The 22,246-nt window shown below is 42.0% G+C and overlaps 1 protein-coding gene across 1 annotated transcript; it reads right to left on the bottom strand.

The window, feature by feature from the left end:
- Nucleotides 1–2,166: 2,166 nt before the first annotated feature.
- Nucleotides 2,167–3,492, bottom strand: LOC136488016 (uncharacterized). Its single transcript, XM_066485075.1, has one exon. The coding sequence runs from the start codon at nucleotides 3,490–3,492 to the stop codon at nucleotides 2,167–2,169; it is 1,326 nt and encodes a 441-aa protein (XP_066341172.1).
- Nucleotides 3,493–22,246: the final 18,754 nt, after the last annotated feature.

Genomic DNA, 22,246 nt, shown 5'->3' with positions numbered 1-22,246 from the left:
TAACTTTGATGTTTTGTAATCTTTCTTAATTATTAGAGACAATGGCACTATGCCACTATATTCAGAGGTTGTACTTTGCTTATTACTATTGCATATTTTTATCGAAATTTTTTATGTACGTGGAATATCCAGCTATGAAATCCTGGCTCCGCCACTTGTCGTGGGTATCCAACACCCCCTTAGGCTGGTTCTACCATCGGACACTAAGGTTGGCAGGGGAAAGCCCAATTAAACGAACCCATCCTTTCGGTCCTTGGGCAAAAAATGTCTTTTTAATTTGGCCTAGAAATAGAAATGGGATAAAAAAAGAGAGAGAAAGGGGAAGAAACACTCGTATTGAAACAGGAGATTTTTTTTCTTCACCTCAGCCGTTGTCTCCCTGGCCTAGATGGATGGATGGATGTCTCTCTCAATAACTCAGGGGGTCATTGCTCTGTTGCTCGCTCGACTGGAAGGGTGCCGAGGCGGAGAATGAAGCAGATCGAAAAAAGGAAACAACAGCGAGCGATGATTACGGGGTGTCATGGTCAATCGCTCGGTACGGAAGCTCGAGCAGAGGCTGGGCCGAGCCATTGCACGATTTGAGCCGAGCCTTGCGTGTTTAGATATGTCCGACTTGTAAAATAAAAATAAACTATTCTACAGCCAATACGTCTGTGTAAGTATAATGTAGATAGGTCCGAGCCGTTGTAATATGTGTCTGTACGTCTATGTAAATGTAGTTGAAGAAAGGAATTTATATAAGAAAACGTAGTCAAAATACAGAAGACAATGTAGCACACAGAATAATTAATTTCATACCACATAGAGACACACGAGACAATGTAGTGTAGCACATCCAGACGCAAGACAAGTGGACGAGGTAGAGTACGTAGTTCATAAGTTGAATGAAATACAGAAATATATAAATATATGCTAGCACAGAGGTGCGCAAACACACAGGTGATGATGCGTGGGCAGCCACGCGCAGGTGATGCCGACATTTTCCGTCTTGTGCTGTCCCATATGCACTCTGCATCTGCATGCATGGAAGGTGAAAAAATAATAGAGAGTCAGATAAAAATAACGTGATCGTAGGTCCTATACCAAGCACTTTAATTTATTATTACGGTAGCAAACTGTGCTTTGTGCAGCTGTGTGTAAGAGTAACGATATGATATAGGAGTAGTAGAAAATTAAAAACGGGGCTACTACTGCCCTGATTATAAATGATGATACTTCAATTCAAATTACCAATAGGCAATACCTCTCTAGCTCTTAAATCGATTGTCGTCGTCGAGGAGGCGTAGGCCTACGAAGATAGAAGGCGTAGACTTCCTTGAGGCGGTCACGGGGAACAGGAGCATAATTGTTAATCCGGATCCTTTTGTACTTGGAATCCCCGAACCCATGGTTAGCCATGTGCAACCAGGCGGTGGTGATGAGCTCGCCTCCCCTTGCCAGATGTGCCGCGTGATGCTCCGCCTTGGTCCTGCCGGCAGCATACAAGAGAACCCTCGTCCACATGTCTATCAGCTCAGTGGGTAGATCCTCCCCGGTAGGCTGGGCTCCCTCTAATAAACTTGCTTTGATGTTGTTGTATCGTTGCTCACTAGTGAGACCACTATTGATCTCTTGGGAGAATGTAGTTTTGGCCTTCTCTAGCGAGGCGACCGCGCTGGTGTTGAGCGGCAGATTGGAAGGGTGGTTAACCATGAGGTACATCATGTAGTTTGAAAGCCGTGTGCATACCTCCGCCAACTCATCCTGATGGGGATACTCACTCAAATAGACATCTGTCACCGTGTGCAGCATGAGCAGAGCAGTGCCAAAATCCTCGATGAAAGTATCTTGTATCATTAATAAAAAACTGCAAAGATGTGGCCACCGTCGGGCTACCACATCCAATTCCAACCCCACGGCCACGGTGAGTTCATGAGCAGATACGAGACCCCTCGTCCTCCTCTGAACCTCCAACTCCAACCCCGACATGATGAGTTCACCACGTAAGCTGTCAAACCCCTTCAGAACATGGTCCATAACCCTCTTTGTCCACTGTGACGTACTCTGTGTGTATCAGCTTGCCCAGCCAAGATATCGGCTCCTTTCCAAAACCAAATACGTTCAACAACCTTCTGCACTGCACCATAACTTTAGGAGTCAATGATCTTGTCTTGTACATGCCCATCACCAACATGTACATGATATTGCACTGTCCCATTGAAGTTGACCACCGTGGCCTTGCCTCTGGCCAATCCTACTGGAGAGAAGAAACCACGAAATCTTCGCAGGCATGCTCAGACCATGAGACTTGAACCATGCCCACGTCCATGGAGACATCATCAAGATGACCATTGAACAGAATTCCAAGAAGAATACTCCAATGAATAGAGAATAGGAGATTGCGATATCAGCCCTGCTGTACCTCCGCTTGTCACTTGCAATGAACAGACCAAAAGCAACGCAGGAAGATATTACAGACATGAACCGAAGCGCCAAACCAGTCGTTGTTCTTAGAATAAGGGCCTTAGTGTAGAGATCATCATGCATCATCCCAAGCTGAAGCTCCACTAACTTGCAAGCTTTCAGTACTTTGTCTTCATCTTCACCTCCACCGTCTTCGTCTTCGTCTTCGTCTTCATCTTCATCTTCACCTCCATCGTCTTGGTCCTCATCTTCACCCCCATCTCCACTAATCTGTAGTATGTGTACTGCAGCATCCTCATCTCGTGCATTTGCATCTCCACTTTCAGTCGGTTGTGTTGTTGTATCGGGAAAGGCAATTCTGTCTAGGACAGTATCATATAATTGTACCATCTCTCTTGCTATCTCTCCTGCTACAGTATCATATAATTGTACCATCTCTCTTGCTACATCATATTCACCTTCACTCGAGGTCGACACATCGCGTGCAGCAAAGATATCATGGACTTCACACATGGAACGCAGAGCTTCACAGATAGTATCAGAATAGGTTGGGTTATTGAGAGCTTGTGACTCGTCTGGCAACTCTATCTTATAGTGGTGGCGTCCAGTGGAGTTTTCAAGGCTTTCCATGCTACCAGCCTTGAGACACCATGCCCTTTCTCCATACTTGATGATCCCAGTAACAAACGCAAATATAGCCGAAACTAGGAGCTCCACACTGTGTCTTCCAATCGATTTCCAGAAAGCATAACCAGCTAGGACAACATGCAGCACGAGGTTGCACCAACTCCTCAGCCACAAATCGTTATCCTCCAAGGTCCAAGCAGTGATTGTATCATTCCCACCTAGATGGATAAGCAAGAATGGTGCCCAAAGGAAAGCTATTGAGTTGCTTGAACCATCTTGATCTTGTCGTGGGAGGTTGCCGAGTGCGTACACTGCTACCAAGTTTGCCCCCAAATAAGCAAGCCCAAAGATGGACCTGATGAACTTGTCGCTGATGCACAAGTGGAATCTACCAGCAAAGAAAAGGAACACATGTATTACGAAGCTGAGGACAACAATAAGCTCGAGCTCGATACCCATTCCTGCTATCTCGATCAGAGGCGCACCTGTTGATTACAATACAATATATAATTTAGTGAATTTTAATTTAGAAGTTAACTCATTTAGACATATCCATTATATTGGCTCATATATACATAATACACACACACACACACACACACTTCCACTATAGACATATACTCCATATGCGTACAAAACAGAAAGCACAATCAATATCTTTGTCTTGTGACATTCTAGGCCAGCTACCTAGTTTTGGAGTTTAATTGATCTACCCAGTAGGAGCTCTGCTGGAGGGTGTTTTATTTGCACCTAATCAATATTTTGTCTTTAGCAGAACTCCAACAAATATTTCATAGAACTGGGTATTTGTTTGTAACTACAACAAACCTTGAATTTGAACCTAGAGGTACGTCAAGAGCCAAATGAGTCATTTTGTTTAAAATTTAGACTGAGTATAAACTTTTTAATCACTATCTTACAATTACTAATTAGAGGTCTCAACAGAGGCACCATGTTAATTCTCACCAGACACACTAAGAAAGAAGATAAATCCTTACTATTACTAATTAGAGAGGCCCCAACATAGGCACCACCAAAAAGATAAATCCCTACTATAACTAATTAGAGGCCCCAACGGAGGCATCACGTTCTCACCAGACGCACCAAGAGAAAAGATAAATCCTAGAAATTATCACAATAATGAGAAACATCGCCTTTAATTTGGTACTCTAACCATCATTGTCGATACTAGCTATTGGATCTATTGTAATTTATAAAAAATATCCACCACTACCATTACTAAAAATAAATAAGGTAACCCCCTAATTTTGCATTTAAATTACCCACATATGTCATTATGAAAGATAATTCAAAATAACCCCATAAATTTGTATATAAATTACCCACATCTGTCATTATAAAAAAAAGAATTCAAAATAAGCCCTAAATTTGCATCAAAATTATTCACTTTGTATTATGAAACATAATTCAAAATAACCCCTCACACGCATTTAAATTATCCACCTTTCATATTATGAAAGATAATTTAAAATAATCCTCTAACTTTATATCTAAATTACCCACATATGTCATTGGAAAATATACTATGACGATTTTATAGATTACCCACCGTTGTAATGATGATAGATAATGCAAAATAACCTCCTAAATTTACATTCAACCTACCCATATATGTTGTTATAAAAGATGATATAAAGTATTACCTTTATATTTGTATCTACCTCAGCCATTGTAAAAAATAAACTAAAATGTCTCTCAAATCTACATGTAAATACTAGTATATGCTATTAAAAGAATAAACCGATATCCATAAACTAAGATATATATATATATATATATATATATATATATATATATATATATATATATATATATACATATATATATATATATATATATATACATGTATATATATATACATATACATACATATATATACATGTATATATATATACATATACATACATATATATACATGTATATATATACATATACATACATATATATACATGTATATATATATATATATATATATATATATATATATATATATATATATATTATAAACTTCTACAACCGTGAAATTAAATAACCATAATACTATGTTTCACCATGTAAACATTTATACATTATGATAAATATTTATTTTAATAGCTTATGAAGCATGACAAAATGTTAATTGGCAAACCATAGAGCAATAACATAACATTGGCAATTCACTTTAAATTATATATTGATAATACATGATAATCAATTTCATAAGTTGTTGTCTTACATAAGTTTATATATTTTAAGAAATATTATATCTTATCGGTATTGGTAATTTTATTTTAAGCACTCTATGATATATATACAAAATAATACTACACACCTATAATCCTATGATATAACAAATTCAACAAGTTTAGGGCCAAGGTGCAATCTGAGTTTCAATTTAATTAACATGTGAAAACACAATACTACTAGGACTAAAACTCATTTTAACAGAAGTAAATTTTGAATAAAATATGAAAAACACTAGAGTTTCTACTTTAACATGTGAAAAAAATTGCACAACTCGATTCAAAGTCAAAAGCTAAACTATGATTCATGAAGGTCATAGAAACTAGAGTTTTATACATCTTAATATTAGATTTTAACTAAATACATATCACGCTAGAAAAAAAGATAATACTAGAAATTCTAGTTAGAGGTTCCTAATGGAGCCTCCACACTAATCTCATGAGACATGATACGAAAAACAAAAGATAGATCCTACAAATTCTCACGAAAGTCTGAAACATTTGACCATCGATTTGGTATAACCTAATCACTATTGATAATAGTAGCTATTGGATCTATTATATTTTCTTTAACAACTCATATACTAATGCTACTAACAAATAGTTTAAAATCATGTTAGTTACCATGACATAGAATTTATGTTGTTATTATATATATATATATATATATATATATATATATATATTTATATATTTTAACTAAATATTTGACATGTCTATATTGATAGTATAACCAACTACACATAATTACTTGATAAAAAAATTAATCATCTTCAGAAGTATGAGAGACTACTGGTGGTTGTATCTCCGACCCTTTAAAATTACTTTAGAGTAAAAAGTCGATCATTAATTATACGGCTTAAATATAAAAAATATCTAGAGGTTAGCACTTCTACCCCATCCGAGATCTCATTTCAAGCAGTTCTATCACTTATCTTTGTGACATGGTGCATGTTTTAAATGATTGCTTATGCTATTGTAGTATTTAAAAAGTAATGTACAAACTAAAATCCTAATTTTTAAAAGGCAAAATTTGCTCAGGGACACTGCAAAAACACCTAATATGCTAGTGGACACCGCCAACTCCAAAATATGCCTAGTACCATTATGAAATCACAATTCTTTGCCGCTGGACACCACATCCATTAAAATATTCATTTTCATGGTTCGAGAGAGAGAAAGGGCGGTGAATAGACTAAATAGCCCTTCGAGTCATCTTCCACCTCTGTCCGTTAGCCATGGCTGAGGGTTGCGCGCGTGGGGGGTTGGGGGTAGCTCCGCCCGAGCTGAGCCGGCAACACGACAGCGCCAGGCGCTCGTTGGCTTGTGGAGCTGCAAGCCGCCACGCGCAGCCGCTCCCTCCATTTCTACAGCGCCGCCCATGGCCTACTCCATCTGTTCCTGCACGCGGCCATGGCGTACGGTAGGCCAACGACCATGGGGTGGGGTGAGCACGGCCTGGTCGAGGGCGGGCGCGGCCTCGTCGGGGGCTCGCGGCCTTGCTGGGACGGGGTCGCGGCCTCGCCGGGGGCGAGTGGCGCCTGATGGGAAGGTCGTTGCCGCACGCTTCCATGGGAGGTTTACCGCCGCCGCTGCCATGCTTTCCAGCTAGGGGCCGAGGCTCCGTAACCGCTCCGCCCATAACGCACTCGGCTGCCCCTGCTGGCACTGGGCGCTGCCCGGGTCGCCACCGGCAACCAGCCCCCTGCTGGCTTGCTTGGTCGGAGAAGGACGACATCTGGATCTCGCCGGACGGCCAGTGAACGACCAAATCGACCAACAACCAGAGGTTGAAGAAGACAGGGGCAGTTTAGACATTTCCCCTACCTTCTCTCTCCTCTAAACTGAAAAATAAATAAAATAATCGGTGCAGTGTCTTCTGACAAAGAACCACGAATTTGTAATGTCTGCCAGCAAATTTTGACGTTGATTGTGTTCACGGGCCAAATATGCGTTTCTCCAGTGTCCCACAGCAAAATTTGTCTTTTTTAAAAGTATGAAAAGGAGAGTTAATAAAATATACAATAAGCACAAAGAGTTTCAACTTGTGGACAAAAAAATGCCAAGCAGCCAATAAGAATAAAATTTGATAAAGCAAAATCTAGATTCATGATTTCATAAGATATGTGATGCTGCAAGAGCCACTATAGTTAATGGAAACATTTTAAACAAATTGCATAACTAAAATATACATATATGCCATGCAGAGTAAAAATACGAATATGGATGAAAACATATAAATCAGTGCCTTGCAAAAACAAGTAATTATTAAGTTTATGATAATTGGATATAGACCATAAAGTATCTATTATGTCTATTTTGTAGAAAATAAACAAAGAGAATCATACAATCTAAATAAATAATTCTTTGTTAGTCATATGCATTAAACATTATATCTCTTAAAATTCTAGCCCGTGTGAGTGCATGAGTTGATGGACTAGTAATATAATTAATTGACTGAAGAACTAACGTAGATCTCAAAACTAGAGCTCTGCTAAACATGCAAACAATAGTATGCAGAGAGACAAACTGATCCCATTAGAGGCCCTTGCACGAGAGCCAACACTTCCAGGAGACCCTGATATACCATGCATTGTTATCTAGTATATAGGTGCATTTATTTTCGTTCTCCAAGTTGCTAGTTCTTGTGTGTCTGTGCCTGTGTGTGTCGTGTTTCGTGCTACAATGGATTACAAAAGTGGAAAGAGAGCCAATTTTGTTTATTTATTTCTTATTACGTTTATGCTTGTTGGTGAGTATTTGTACCCACTCCATAAATAAACATCCACGCCAAATAAGTAGGGTGTATGTTGAATATTTTAGAAAATAAATTTAATCATCAGAAATGGGTAGGATGTGTATATCCACTAGTACCCTATATGATGATAAATGAATACTTCAACAAAAAAAAGCACTTCTTCCATATTAGTTTGATCATTGTTATATTATCCAATTAATTTGGGCAGTGCGAATATGTGCGGATGAAACTTGGAAGGACGAGAGGTATAGGAAGTGATGATTTGGTTTTGGATGTGGACAATACTGGGTGCGCCCAATCCCTCCGAGTGGGAAGTGTACTTTCGTCTTTTTATGCGGAATGGCAGGGGTAGCATGTTTCATCTATTGGTTAAAGATGATGTTTCCGCTATTCATTAAAGTATATGTTTCTATGTACCGACTTTTTTTTTATTAACCATTTTTTCAAAAAAAAAATATTCACAGTTATTACACCCATCGGAGATCTATTTCTGAATTTGGATCCCAGGGGTCAATCCTAGGGGTAAAATGTTTCAAAAACCAAAAGTGATAAGACCAACCGGCAGTGATATTTGGGTCATCGCTGACGGTTTCTATTATTGCCAGTTTTTATTTTGAACCGGCAGTGATATTGGGCCATCATTGCCGGTTTTAGGCTTGAACCGGCAGTGATAGGCTTCACAAAAAAACTACATAACTTTCTCTTATTATGTCCGATGAAGACGAACTTTATACCAAAGTTGTAGTACTTTTCGAGATCTACAACTTCGTAGTTCAAACTTTTTTATTTGAGATAGTTTGGATATCCAAATAGGTATCACAAAAGTTTATAGAGTTAATATCAAAGGAGTCCATATGCTCTAAAGTCACAAGTGAGTGTGTAGTGGTAGAAAATGATCTCAGATGGAGAAAAAGCCAAAACAGAAGTTGCAGATCTCGAAAAGTTATGCAACTTTATAGTTCACAACTTTTTTATTTGAAGTCGTTTTGATGCCGATATATTTGTTTCACAAGATTTTATAGAGTTACTATGAAAGGAGTCCCAATGCTCTAAAATCACAAGTGAGTGTTTAGTGGCAGTTAAGAATCTCGGATGGAAAAACGATAAAAAATAGAAGTTGTAGATCTTGAAAAGTTTTCAACTTTGTAGTTGAGAACTTTATCATTTGAAATCATCTATGTAATAAAAATTATATATGTTTGAATTCTCATATTTAAAATTTGAATTTTTCAAACGATCTCGGATGGAGAAACTACCGAAACAAAAGTTATAGATCTCGAAAAGTTATGCAACTTTGTGGTTGAGAACCTTTTCATTTGAAATCATCTATCTAAGGAAAATTATGGTTAGATTTTCTCACATTCAAAATTCAAGTTTTTCAAACAATCTCGGATGGAGAAATGATCAAAACTAGAGTTGTAGATCTCAAAAAGTTATAAAACTTTGTAGTTGATTACTTTTTCATTTAAAATCGTTTGGTGCTCCAAATACCCATTTCTAAATCAGATGAACATAAAATGAGAAGGACAAATATCCCAAATAGACAAAGTGTCTTATGGGTGTGTCAGACTTTTTTTTGGGGTTTCCTAAAATCTTAGAACCGGCAGTGATGAGCCTAGTGAGATCTCTCCTAGTATTAAAAAATTCGCTGTTTTTTTAGACCGTTTTTTGGGTTTCCTTAAAACCTTAGAACCGGCGGTGATGATCCCCCCTCATCACTGTTGATACCATCGGTTCAAATTTTGGCAGTGATGGGGGTTTGAACCGGAAGTGATTCCCTTTTCTGTAGTAGTGTTATCTCGTTGCCATGGCTAGCTCTTGGCACCGATAATCCTAGGATCCATGTTTAGAAATAGGGTCGCGAGCTGTTTATACTTTGATTCCAATCGGAGTTATTATGTTTTTTGAACGACTAAAGTTTTAGCAAGGATATAGCGTTGTGTCCAGAATAATATAAAACAAGGTACAATTAGGTTTTGTGTTTAACGGAATTCTTAGAATTTAGTATGGCTTCAGTATTCATTTAACCCCTCCTGATTACGTATCTTAGTTAGAAAAAAATGTTTGATTAGGATCGATGTGAGGACCCAACACTCCCATCGTTTTGGTAAAAATCCACATTCCATATTGTTTGGCGGTTTGCCTGAGCCAGAACACGGGCGCCACCCATATCGGCATGGCATGACACGGCAGGGGTGCAAAAGGGGCATATGTATGCACCCTATGAGGTTTCTAATTGGCTTGTCAGCTGATTGATTGTTTAGTAATAAATTGATTGGCAAGAGAAAATTAGATCCTCCGTTCAGAATTGTACCGCGTTTTGTGTTTTAATTTGTACATTGACTTTACTTTTGGAATAGGCAACTTTGACCAGAACTATTCTTTACGTGAACATGCATGACAATTTTTTTTGACTAAATTATTAGTATTGCTATGTCGCAAAAAAGTATATATCTTTCATAACAAATTAGATGCCATGTTTATAAGATCAATCCAAAAGGTTTTTTTTTCTTAAATCATTAGTCAAGATTAGAGAGTTTTAACTTTACCTAGACTACCATGTTATATATTTATGAACGAAGGTAGTAACCACAATATAATCTAGTGGAAAATAAATCGAACGTAAGCATGATCCGTAGAAACAATTCAGAATGCGAAATACAAAACAAAGGGTGGAATGAAGCAGAGAACAAAGCAGTACCGATCAATTTATCGAGTCTTCACACCAGCAGTTGGCAGTTGCCGTCTGATTACGACGAGATAGAGCGCTCTCTCTCTCTCTCTCTCTCTGAAACGGACGAGGAGATAGAGCTCTCAGATCAAATTGCTGGTCAGGCCAATTGTCTACTTGTGTTATGCATGCATGCCTCCATGTTCTTAAGTAGTACTCCCTCCATCCCAAATTATAAGTCATTCCAAGAATCTTGGAGAGTCAGAGCATCTCAAGTTTGACCAAGTTTATATAATAAGATAATAACATTTATGATACCAACTAAGTACCAATAGATTCTTTGTTAATTATATTTTTATAGTATATCTATTTGATGTCATAAATCTTTGTAATTTTTTTTATAATTTTGGTCAAACTTAAGAAGCTTTGACTTTCCAAGATTGTTGGAATGACTTATAATTTGGGATGGAGGGAGTACGTACATAGGAGTGTATGATAAGCCTAACTGATGCTGATTTGTTATAAGAGAAAAACACTTACCATGGCTAATAAGCTCTGGCTGAAACCAATAAGCGAACATGCATGCATGTGTTTGAAGTATGCTGTGTTTCCTGGACTACCGGAAAGCACAGATGCCCCAGACGTAGCTTTTGCTGGGACCTTTTAGTCAAAAAATGACAAAAGCGGACATATTCCCTTAACGGTGAGCTGTAGCGGTTGTGCACAGATCTCGATGCACGAATGAAAGTGCAATGCGTCGTTCGCCCCACAGCTAAAGTAAGCAACAATTAAGCAAAACCTTGTGTTACTCTGACACACGATCTGTAGTTTATCTGTACAAAATTGGGAAGCCACGTTTGTTGTAGTGACACCCACCGGCCAGCGATCCAAATATATAGTACAGTACAATTAGGAGTACTGCATATTGAATTTGTCTAAGGTTACTGTTCTAAAGGGCCAATCAGTAATTACTTCACAGCGAAAAGCAGGTAAAGTAGACTCGATCGGTTTGTAGTTTATCTGTACAAAAGTTCGGGAACCACGTTGGTTGCAATCACACACACTCCGGCCGGCCACCGATCCAAATATATACTCCATCCGTTCCAAACTATAAGTCGCTTAGATTTTTTTTTCATCTATTTTGCTATGTATCTAGACATATTATTATATTTAGGTACATAGCAAAATAGATGTACCAAAAAAATCAAATCGACTTATAATTTAGAACGGAGGGAGTACTACAATATAGTTAAGACTACTGCATGTTGAATTTGTCTAAGTTTGCTGTTCTAAAAGGGCCAATCAGTAATTACTTCCATAGCAAAAGCATGTAAAGTTTTGCATTTTTTTTAGACTCTATCTGTAGTCTATATATCTACTTGTGCACAGCTAGGAGACGCACATCTTGTCGTTTGTGTTTGAAGGAGGCTTTGATCGCACCAACCCTACCCAGTGTTTACAAATGTAAGTTTGAGTACTCCTAAACATGTCCTTAACCGGCCAATCAGTAATAATTTTCTTCATCGAAATAAAACACGTGTGAATTTTTTATATTTTACATATCGAAAATTCTCTTCCTCAACCAACCAGTGGATTCACTTTGATGATTTGTTTTTTTTTTTTTGAAATTAGAACAAATTGAACAGCCTTATGCCACAATGTAATCCACTTTCAACGACTGAATTTCATAAGGCAGAGAGAGGAAAAAAGACAGGCTCTAACTGGCAATACAAAGAATTTCAGCCACCTGAAAGTCGTTTACTACAGGCCAATCAAGATTATAATTTGTAAACGAATACTCAAGCGAGCCAGCAAATATTTCTGGAGCAATTGCACTTCACTTGTGTACACAGGAGCAGTGCCTAGCAGCCCCAGCAGTCATTACTGCTCAAGGGTCGACTTGTGAGTTGTGACCCGGGACCTCCCATCCTGTCGCCGGCGACAATGTGAAGCATGCGAGGCGCGAACAAGAGGAGGCTTCCTCTTGCCCCTTTTCTAGATGGAGCAGCTCAGGAGCGGGTGGTATTCGCCTGCTTCAGCGGAAGGCAGCGACGGGAGCCTCTCCGCCTCGGATGCTGGACGCCTGGACGCCGTCATCCCCCTGATGCCGTCGCAGCATCGCGCCGCCTCTTTTGAGTTGGCAGCAGGACTCATCCGCCTCTGGTCAGGTCAGCCATCCCCAGTGCCCGCTGCTGTGCTGTGCTACCTCAACGCAGTGGGCTCCCAGCAAGGATGGCAACGGGTCGGGTTCGAATCGGGTGGAGTCTCCGTGCACCGAAACCCGAAATCGAAACCCGAATCCGCCTCGAAAACCGATTCGGGTGGAAATCCATCACCAAAACCAAACCCGCGGATACCCAAAACCCGAACGGATACCCGAAACCCGAATGGATACCCGAAACCCGCGGATATATATACACATATTCACATGTATAAACAAGAGGCAACAAATAATAAATATTTTCATAAGTCAACTTTAAATAAATTTAATAATCTAAGTAAACAAATTATTATTAGTATATTATAAAACATGAGTTTTAATTCCAAATGATTTATTTCGGATATCCATTGGATATCCACGGGTGGAAAACCAAACCCGAAACCGAACCCGATTGGTTTCGGGGCCCCGAACCCGAAAACTGTGAGTGAAAAACCATCCCCAAACCCGAACCCGCAGAACCCGAAACCCGCGGATATCCGCCCCAAACCCGATCCGTTGCCATCCTTAGCTCCGAGTCCCAACTTCAGGAAACAGTGGCATGGGAGGAACAAACCTGCAGACAATTCTGTTAAAATTGGAAATATGCCGTTGATTAGTTTATTACAACTGGACTACTGAACTGCATCTTAGTTCAAACTGTTTAACATGCAGCATTTTTACAGATTCAGCCTGATGGAAGCAAGAACACTAGGATACAGTAATAATGCTATGTCAACAGAGACCCCAGGCAGCCTCATGCTACTTGCCAAAAAGTATCGAACTTCAACAGGACATCTTGTTACCATAGATGAACTGAAAAAAGAAATGCTACTCAGAAAAATAAAAGGAGTAACAATGGGTGTGAGCTAGAAATATGTAGACTCCCACCTGCATCCTCAATGTTTGGGGTTCATGTGTTTTACAAGTGTGGAAGTCCCACATGTATGTATTGCATACATAAACAATTGTAAATTAGTAAACCAAAAGAGCTTTGTTAACTTACTGGATGGTGTGGATCAGCAAGCATCTGAAAGAGGCCTCTTAACCAATGTTCAAAAAGGCGACGCCTTGGCTCCGCCTAGGCGCGATTAGTCGCTAGTCGACGGGTTCCCGCCTGGCCTATGGGGGTAGGCAGACCTGTAGGCGCTAGGCGCGATTAGGCGGCGAGGAGGCGGCGCAGAGGCGCGCTAGGCGGCGCGGAGGCCGACGCACGCAAAATTGCCGCATAGATTTCTCGCCTGGAATTTGCGAGCGCGCGGAAGGATAAGAGCGACGTGCGATTTCCCGCCTGCCATTTCCCCTCCTCGCCGGGCGCTCCCCTCCCGCTGCCCTTGCTCCTCCCTGCCGGCCTTGCTCCTCCCCGCAGTTCTCGCCGGTCGTGCTCGTCCCTGCCTAGAAGTTCGTCCCCGCCGACGCACCCCTCCCGCGGTCCCGCCTGGAAGGTCGTCACCGCCGGCGCACCCCTCCCGCCCCAAGGTCAGTCCCCTCCCCCGCCGGCTGCTCTCCTCCCCTCCCCCGCCGGCTGCTCCCCTCCCCTGCTCGAAGCTCCCCTCCCCTGCTCCTCTCCCCTGCTGTCAGCAATACTACTGAAGTATTATGTTCTGTGAATTTGTGATTGCCTGAATGTTAGATTGTTACTTGCCTGAATCTGTGATCTGCTCCTCTCCCCTGTTGTTAATTGTGTTTTGCTCTGAATGCCTACTCTGAATGCATGAATGCCTGGATGTTACTCTGAATGTTTGAATGTAGGATGTGTGACTGAATGTTTTAGCTGATTTGCTACATGTATGTATTGGTATTGCCTGAATGTTCACTGAACTATGATATGTGAATGTATGCTCACTAACTTGAATGTAGGATGTCAATAACAGAAGCTTTACCTGCACCTGAAACTGAAACTAAGGGAGCGAATGTCCTGAAAAGGAATTCGGATGATGTCAGATGGGAATATGGGGTACTTGTTGATCCTTGCTGTAGGAACTAAGAACAAGCTGTCTTTTGATTATTGAGCCTAAGCCAGTAAGCCACTAAGGTATGTCTAATGCCTCTCTTTTATAAACTGTATTCAGCTACTCTATGCTTCTATTTAACTAATTTACTTAGCATTTCTGCTATATATATATATATATATATATATATATATATATATATATATATATATATATATATATATATATATATATATATATATATATATATATATATATGTGTGTGTGTGTGTGTGTGTGTGTGTGTGTGTGTGTGTTGTGCGCTAAATTGGCAAAACGTCTAGAAAAACGCTTTGAAAAGCCTATGCTGGCCCAGGCTAGCCTAGGCGCTAGGCTCGGGTCAGTGCCTAGAAAGCCCCTAGCGCCTTCTATTATATAATATGTTAATTCTTTCCCTTCCAAGCTAAAGATAAAATGGTGGTCTTAACTGTACTTACGATAGGAATCAAGTTGGTGTCAGCGATTAGGGATGGTTTTGTTGCTTTGAAGTATATTTGTGATTGCTGCATTTCTATTTATGTACAAAGAATTGTTCTACCTGCAGAGTTTGTAACTTTTGAAAGGTTTTTGTCGTGTCTGCATAGACATCATTTAACTAGTGTGCTCATGGAGTGTCTCGCGGAATATAATGCTCTTACCTTCTGCTAATAGAACTGTGATGTCAATATGCTGTATTGCTGTTGGTTTTATTTTTGTAATGATGATTTTAATGAGTGCTTCCATACTTTGGTGTGGCGATGATCATATCGAGTCACCTGATGGCAAACTTGAGTACTGTTAAATGAATTTCACTTATTGTGCTTCTTTGGTTCCAGGCATATTATCCTGGTGATCACTGCATTTGCTTCAGCTGTCTGGGGGGGGGGGGGGGGGGGGGGGGGGGGGGGCCTAGCACTGCCAATGCCGGTCCCAAGCCCGGATAAAAGTGGAGGGGGCACGGTTGAATGGTTAACAGTGAAGTCTAAATAAGAGTTAGTTGTCTAGTATATGGTTCGTACTAGGCTCTGGCATCAAGAGAATAAATGGTTTATTGGAAGGCTAATATGATCTAACTTAGAAGTTGTAACTGAGAGATGTAGAAGTGGCCACAATTGTCAAGAGTCTTGTCTAGTGTTAAAACGAATGTAATTTATTTAATGTTTGCAGCTTTTAAATTTGACAGCAGACACAGACCTGGAGTATATTCAAATGAAAAAGAGGATCTTTGTTGTAGAATGAAGATGTTCTGTGAAATTTCCTATGGGCCAATTGTCTGTGAAATGAGGTGGTCATCCTTCCATAATTTTTGTTTACTTTTTGTTTCTTAATCTTAGATCTTTGAGAGCCATTTAAACTGTATTGTAGTTGATCATATTTTCCTGGTCTTTGGAAGACCACTACCGCAGCCTGTGCCAAGCGACCAAGAGCAGCGACATATATAACTGGTGTGTTAGGAATAGCCATAATTACAGAATTAATTAACCAGGTTATCTTCCTTCCTAGAACACTCTCTCCTCTTACTGTTCCTCTTCTTCCTCTCCATACCCTAAGATTCTACTACTTCCTCCTTTGATTCCCTCCTATTCTCTGCAATCCAATACAAGGTTGCTAACAATTGCTATCAGAGCAGTCGATTCTCGGTTGCCCGCACCATGAATTCCCCCTACGAGATCTCTCCTTCCACCCAACTCATCCTCGACGAACTCCACAAACTTCACAAGCTGTTCGACAAGTTCGACGCGAGGTGGGCCAAGCAGGATGCCGTGCGGGAGGCCTCCCGGGGCGTCACCGTTCCGACCCAGTCCGCTGCCCTCGGAACCGACGTAGTCGCCGACAACTGGGGCGGCCTCTTCAACGAAGGCGACGACTCCGACGAGCAGCACTGCGGGCCACGATCCATCGTCGCCGACAACTGGGGTGGGCTGTTCGAGCAGCCTGCCCACATCCTAGAGGAGTCGGCCGCCACCGACGCTGCTGACGGCGTCGACATCTCCCTCGAGCTCGCGTCCAACGCCATCTCCACCGACGAGCCCCACCCCGAGGCAGTCCAAGCCACACTCGACGCCGCGGAGAGTCCTCGCCGCCTAGCCACCGTCATCGACCACCCCAACATGATCGATCCCATCAGAACCGACCTCTCCGCACACCTTCTCGGCGACCAAGCTGAGCAGGGTCCGACGCCCGTTCCAGCGCCGCTCCTCTTTCCCTGCGCCACCTCTGCCGTCGACACGCCTGCGCTCTTCGCCCGGGAGCGCCCAGGCCATCACTCCAGTACCAGCTTCTCCAGGACGACCTTGTCTCACTCACCTCCGCCCCCACTCCGGCTCCACCGACCGCAGCGTGCTCCTGCGCGCCCGTCTCGGCTTCGCCGACCATGGCGTTCTCCTCCGCGCCCACTTCGGCTGCACCGACCGCGGCGTGCTTCCCCGCGCCTACCTCGGCTTCGCTGACCTTGGCGTTCTCCTCCACGCCTACCTCGGTTTCGCGGACCACGGCGTGCTCCTCCGAGCTCGCCTCAGCTTCGGGGACTGCGGCCTGCTCCTCCACGTCTGTCTCAGCCACGCGTGCATGCTCGGCATGCGACGAACGAGCGATGGAGGCATCTGCTCTGGCGTCTCAAGTGGCATCCTCCCTGGCGTCTCGCATGGTGCGGTCGGCGGCCGTGTCTGCGTGGACATCGCCTCCATGCCTGTCGAGGAGCAGCATCGGCTCTACTGGCTATTCGACAAGGCGGTGGACGCGGTCTGCAACCTTTTCCCCGACGCCCGTGTTCGTCGTCCACGGCGCCTCCCAACCATGGCTATGAGCCGCCAAGGATCTGGGTCACAGCCTTGAGTAAGCCTGCCACCATCTCCATTCGTGCCCAAGGGGTGTTCGATGAAATGTCGCACCGTCGACAAACTACGACAGCAAGCGAGCAAGCACTAGTGTTCTCTCAGTATGCTGCTTTGATGTCTGTCGTGGTGCTCCATGCTCGTGCTACTGATAGGGAATCACAGCCACTGTGCAACGGCCTCAAGCTTGCCATGGATGTCACTTCCAAGCTGGTTACCCTGGTGTCAGTTGCAACGATGGCTCCTGCAAGCCTGTCTGAGCTGCTTGGTGGGCTATTCAGTAGGTGTATTACCATGTTTGCCTCTACTCCTGTGCTGGGTGTTCTGTTGTTGGATTGCAAAGCCACTGTGCGTGAGGTACTTCTAGAATTTCAGCAAATGACTGAGTCGAGTTTGGTGATCCTGTGGCCACCTCAGATTCATCAGCGATACATACTCAAGCATGGCTTGGAAAAGGTTGTGGACCTGTGGTCACCATGGCCTCCACCTAGATCGTTATCTCTACAGGATTGGGATACAAGAGGTATGGAGCAGATCCATTATTCATGGAGTTTGTTCGTTGTTCACTTGGAGTGGTGTCTCGTTCTCCGTACTAAGTTCTTCCAGGCTGCTAGCAACTGGTGCACATGCCGCTGTTCAGCTATGCACCTAGAGCTTCCATGGCCTTCTTTCAGATATTCTCATGCTGTCCTGAAGAACTGTGGAAAAGTAATTGGAGAGGTGATCTTCTTGGGTCAGCTATGCATCACTGAGGTTGATTTCTTTGCTGCTGTGGATGGTACAGGCTCAATACAATGTTGCTTATATGGTGAGTTATGCGTAACCATCCATCCTTGGTTGTTATCTGTTGGGCAGTGTGAATTCCATGATATAGCTTTGTGGTGTCTTTGGGTTAAGCTTTGGTCTGGGACACCAATGGGTCAACAAGTGAAGCTTTTATTTCTCAGCTGTGTAATCAATCCAAAAGCAATGCAACAGAATAAGTCCAAGGATATCTATTACTATAGCACGTCCAACAGAACTGCTATGAAGGCCAAGACTTGTCCATATCTACTGTTAGAGACAACAGACTGTAGGGTGTTGTTCATGGAAAGACGCAACTACCATGGTCATCTTATGAGCTGCTGTCTCCTATTCAGTTTGCTTCTATTTCAGCCATATCCAGTCCGAGGTTGCTTCATTCAAGTGTAGTTTCACTGATCTACAACACATGTTGGGTTCACATGAAGCATTGTGGGGTCTGCATCAATTTTTGGAGCATAACTTCCAGGCATCGTCAGCTGGTTAGTCTTGTACAAATCATAGAGAACAGCTATCTTTCAGCACCCCACCACGCAGAGTTAATTGAGCGACAATGGGGTAGTTCAACTCACATCACAATAGAAGAGGTGAAGAAGAGGATTGCTGATCTACTACAGCAATATATCAGAAATGGTGATACAACTGAGGCTTGTAGGTGCATCAGAGAATGGGCAGTGCCCCTTTTTCATCATGAAGTGGTGAAGCGAGCTCTTACTCTTGGAATGGAGAGTCCAGCTGCTGCAGCTCTTATTGTCATACATCTAAAGGAAGCATCTGAATAATGTTTAGTAGGCTTTAGTCAGATGATGAATGGATTCTATCATATTGATGAGAGTCTTGATGATCTCATTCTTGATATCCTATCCTCCAAGTCTGTAGAGTCTAAACCAACTGTGAAGAATGCTGCAGCTCCATCTGCCCTACACAAAAATGTTGGCAGACATCTTTCTATGAAGGAACTGAAGAAACACAGGATCGTCCAGTTTCCTTGGGATCCCGGTGGTTCCATCCTTCTCTATCGGCTTGGGGGCAAGCCGAATCTTAAGGAGAGGGGAATGTTAGGATCTAGCCATGGTTGGGACAGTCATATGGGCCATGGGCCTCGAGCCCAGTCCAGACATTGGATGGGAGATTACATATGTCAAGGGTCAGCAGCGAGAAGGGCATCAAACATTATAGAATCAATTAACCAGGTTATCTTCCTTCCTAGAACTCTCTCCTCTTACTATTCCTCTTCTTCCTCTCAATACCCTAAGATTCTACTACTTCCTCCTCTGATTCCCTCCTATTCTCTACAATCCAATACCAGGTTGCTAACATGGTGGTGTTAGAATCTTTTGACCATCCGTGGCGTAGATCAGTGGGGTTTCATTGGGTTTCTCATAGAAATGGTGTGTACGGAGAGGAACAGAGAGGGAGAGGGAGAGTTAGGGTTAGGCACAGACCATCGGTAGGCATTGAAGAGGCGGATCCGGCCATCACAGGTTCGCCGGTGAAGATCTGCGCTAGGGCAGCGATGGGCGATGAAGAAGGAGTGGTGCAGTGAAGTGGTGTTGGCGCAGTGCTGTGGCAGCGGTGATGCTTCCCATCACTGGCTGCGCCCCTCTGTTAGATCAGAGTAGGGTTTGCCGGTGGGGCGTACAGCTCAGGCCAACCTGGTCCCGAGAGCCGCTAGCCCCCACCTCTATTTATTGCGCAGTGTGACGGGGGCCCGCCAGCCATACATGGACTGGGCGCCCCCGATCAGGGCGCGAGGTCAAGGCCCAAGTGGCCGTTGGGCCACTGTGGTTGGGAGATCAAACCAACATTCTCCCCCTTGATCTCAACTCATACTTTAACTTTAAACTTTGACTTTAATCCCTTTCACTTTTATTTGTTCCATCACAGATTAGTGCATAGAGCATGTTTCATCGTCACGGTCAATCGCCAATAGATTTAATAGCTACAATACACGTCTCTATTCTGAAACAGATTCTTTAACTTTGGGCCCTTTATTGTCCGGAAATCACAGGCTTTCCCATAAACCCATGTCGACTGTGTGTTCTCTAAACACACTAGGTGGTAAGCCTTTTGTACGCGGATCCGCAAGCACTTGCTTGTTACTTATATGTTCAATACTTTTAGTATGATTCCAAACTTTCTCCTTCACAACATATAACTTTAACGTCAATGTGTTTGGTAGCACACTTGACCCGTTGTTATAGGAGCGAACTACTTAAATGGTTATTGCTGTTGTATACCATTATCAATTCCGGGTGTAAGTTCTTTTAACCATTTCGCCTGTCCTTAAGCCTCATAACAAGCTATACTATAGGTATGCATCTTTAATGACACCACAATTGTTTCTTTGGAGCTTTTCCACAATAAAACTCCAACTGCGAGTGTTAGCTACTATGTGGGTTTCACTAAACATCTCGCCAAAATTTAACATTTGTACCCACAACTATTTGAGAGTACTTATTCTTTCTTACTCACCATGAGGCATATAAATCTTTGCACAATTGCAAAACATTCTCAATTCCATTCTAGTGATCTATATCTGGACTGGACTTCTACCAAAACATTCCGGATACATGAACTATGTTAGGGTAAGTTCTTACTTATAAGCATTCATTAAGCTTCCAATAGCTAAAGCATATAGGATGTCCTTTTGATCGATCTCACATTGGTTCTTGGAACACTGGAAGTTCCCAAAACTATTACCCTTTACTATAGGAACAGGCGCAGGTTTACCCACATATATACTTTATTTCTTTAGAATCTTCTCTAAGTATACACTTGAGATAGTTCTAATACCTCTTTTCCTTTTGTCTCGGTAAGTTCTAATTTCTGGAATAAATGACGCTTTACCAAGATCATTCTCATTAAAACTTGAGGACAAGAACTGTTTCTTCACCAACAGTAGATTAACACCACTACTAGCGAGCAAGGTGCTATCCACATGCAGGATTAGGGAAATTGATTTCCCATGTTTAAACTTTGCATAAATACAATTATCCTCTATATTCTCTTTAAACCCAAACTTTCTTATTGTACTGTCAAACTTCAAGTACCAATGTCTTCAAGCTTGCTTTAATCCATAAATGGATTTCTTCAGGCAACATCCCTTACGTTCTTTTCCTTCCACGACAAAACCTTTTAAGTTATGCCATGTAAACTTTTCCATACAAATCCCCGTTGAGGAATGTGTCTTTACATCTTTCTGATGTAACTGTAAATCGTAGTGTGCCATTAACGCCATTATGATTCTAAAAGAATCGTTGCATTCTCATTGTAATCTATTCCTTCTCTTTGTGTAAATCATTTCGCCACAAGTGGTGCTTTATAGCTTTCCATATTCCCTTTGGAGTCACATTTGTCTTGCAGACCCATTACAGCCCACTGTTTTGGCTCCATTGGGAATTTCTTCTAAGTCCCAAACATCGTTGGTATTTATCGATTTCATTTCATCTTCCTTTGCTTCTTGCCATTTAGACGAGTGAACGCCTCTCATGGCTTTTTCAAATAAGGTGGAATTACCCTCCATTTGAATTTCTTTCTTAACATTGACTCCTTAGTCACCAGAAATATCTGATTTTCTTATTCTTTGAGACCTTCTGGGGCCTCGTGGCAATTCTTTCATATGGGGCTATTGTTACTCTTCATTGCCAAAAGGCAATTGTTCTATAGCCTCCAGTATCACAAGATCCTTATTTACCTATTCATCTTCTTTAAGAGCTAACATCAGGTGTTGTATATG

Source organism: Miscanthus floridulus, chromosome 10 (genome assembly GCF_019320115.1).
Source record: "Miscanthus floridulus cultivar M001 chromosome 10, ASM1932011v1, whole genome shotgun sequence".
NCBI lineage: Eukaryota > Viridiplantae > Streptophyta > Magnoliopsida > Poales > Poaceae > Miscanthus > Miscanthus floridulus.
Note: the sequence above shows the minus strand (reverse complement) of the source record. Positions and strands in the feature narration are given on the sequence as shown.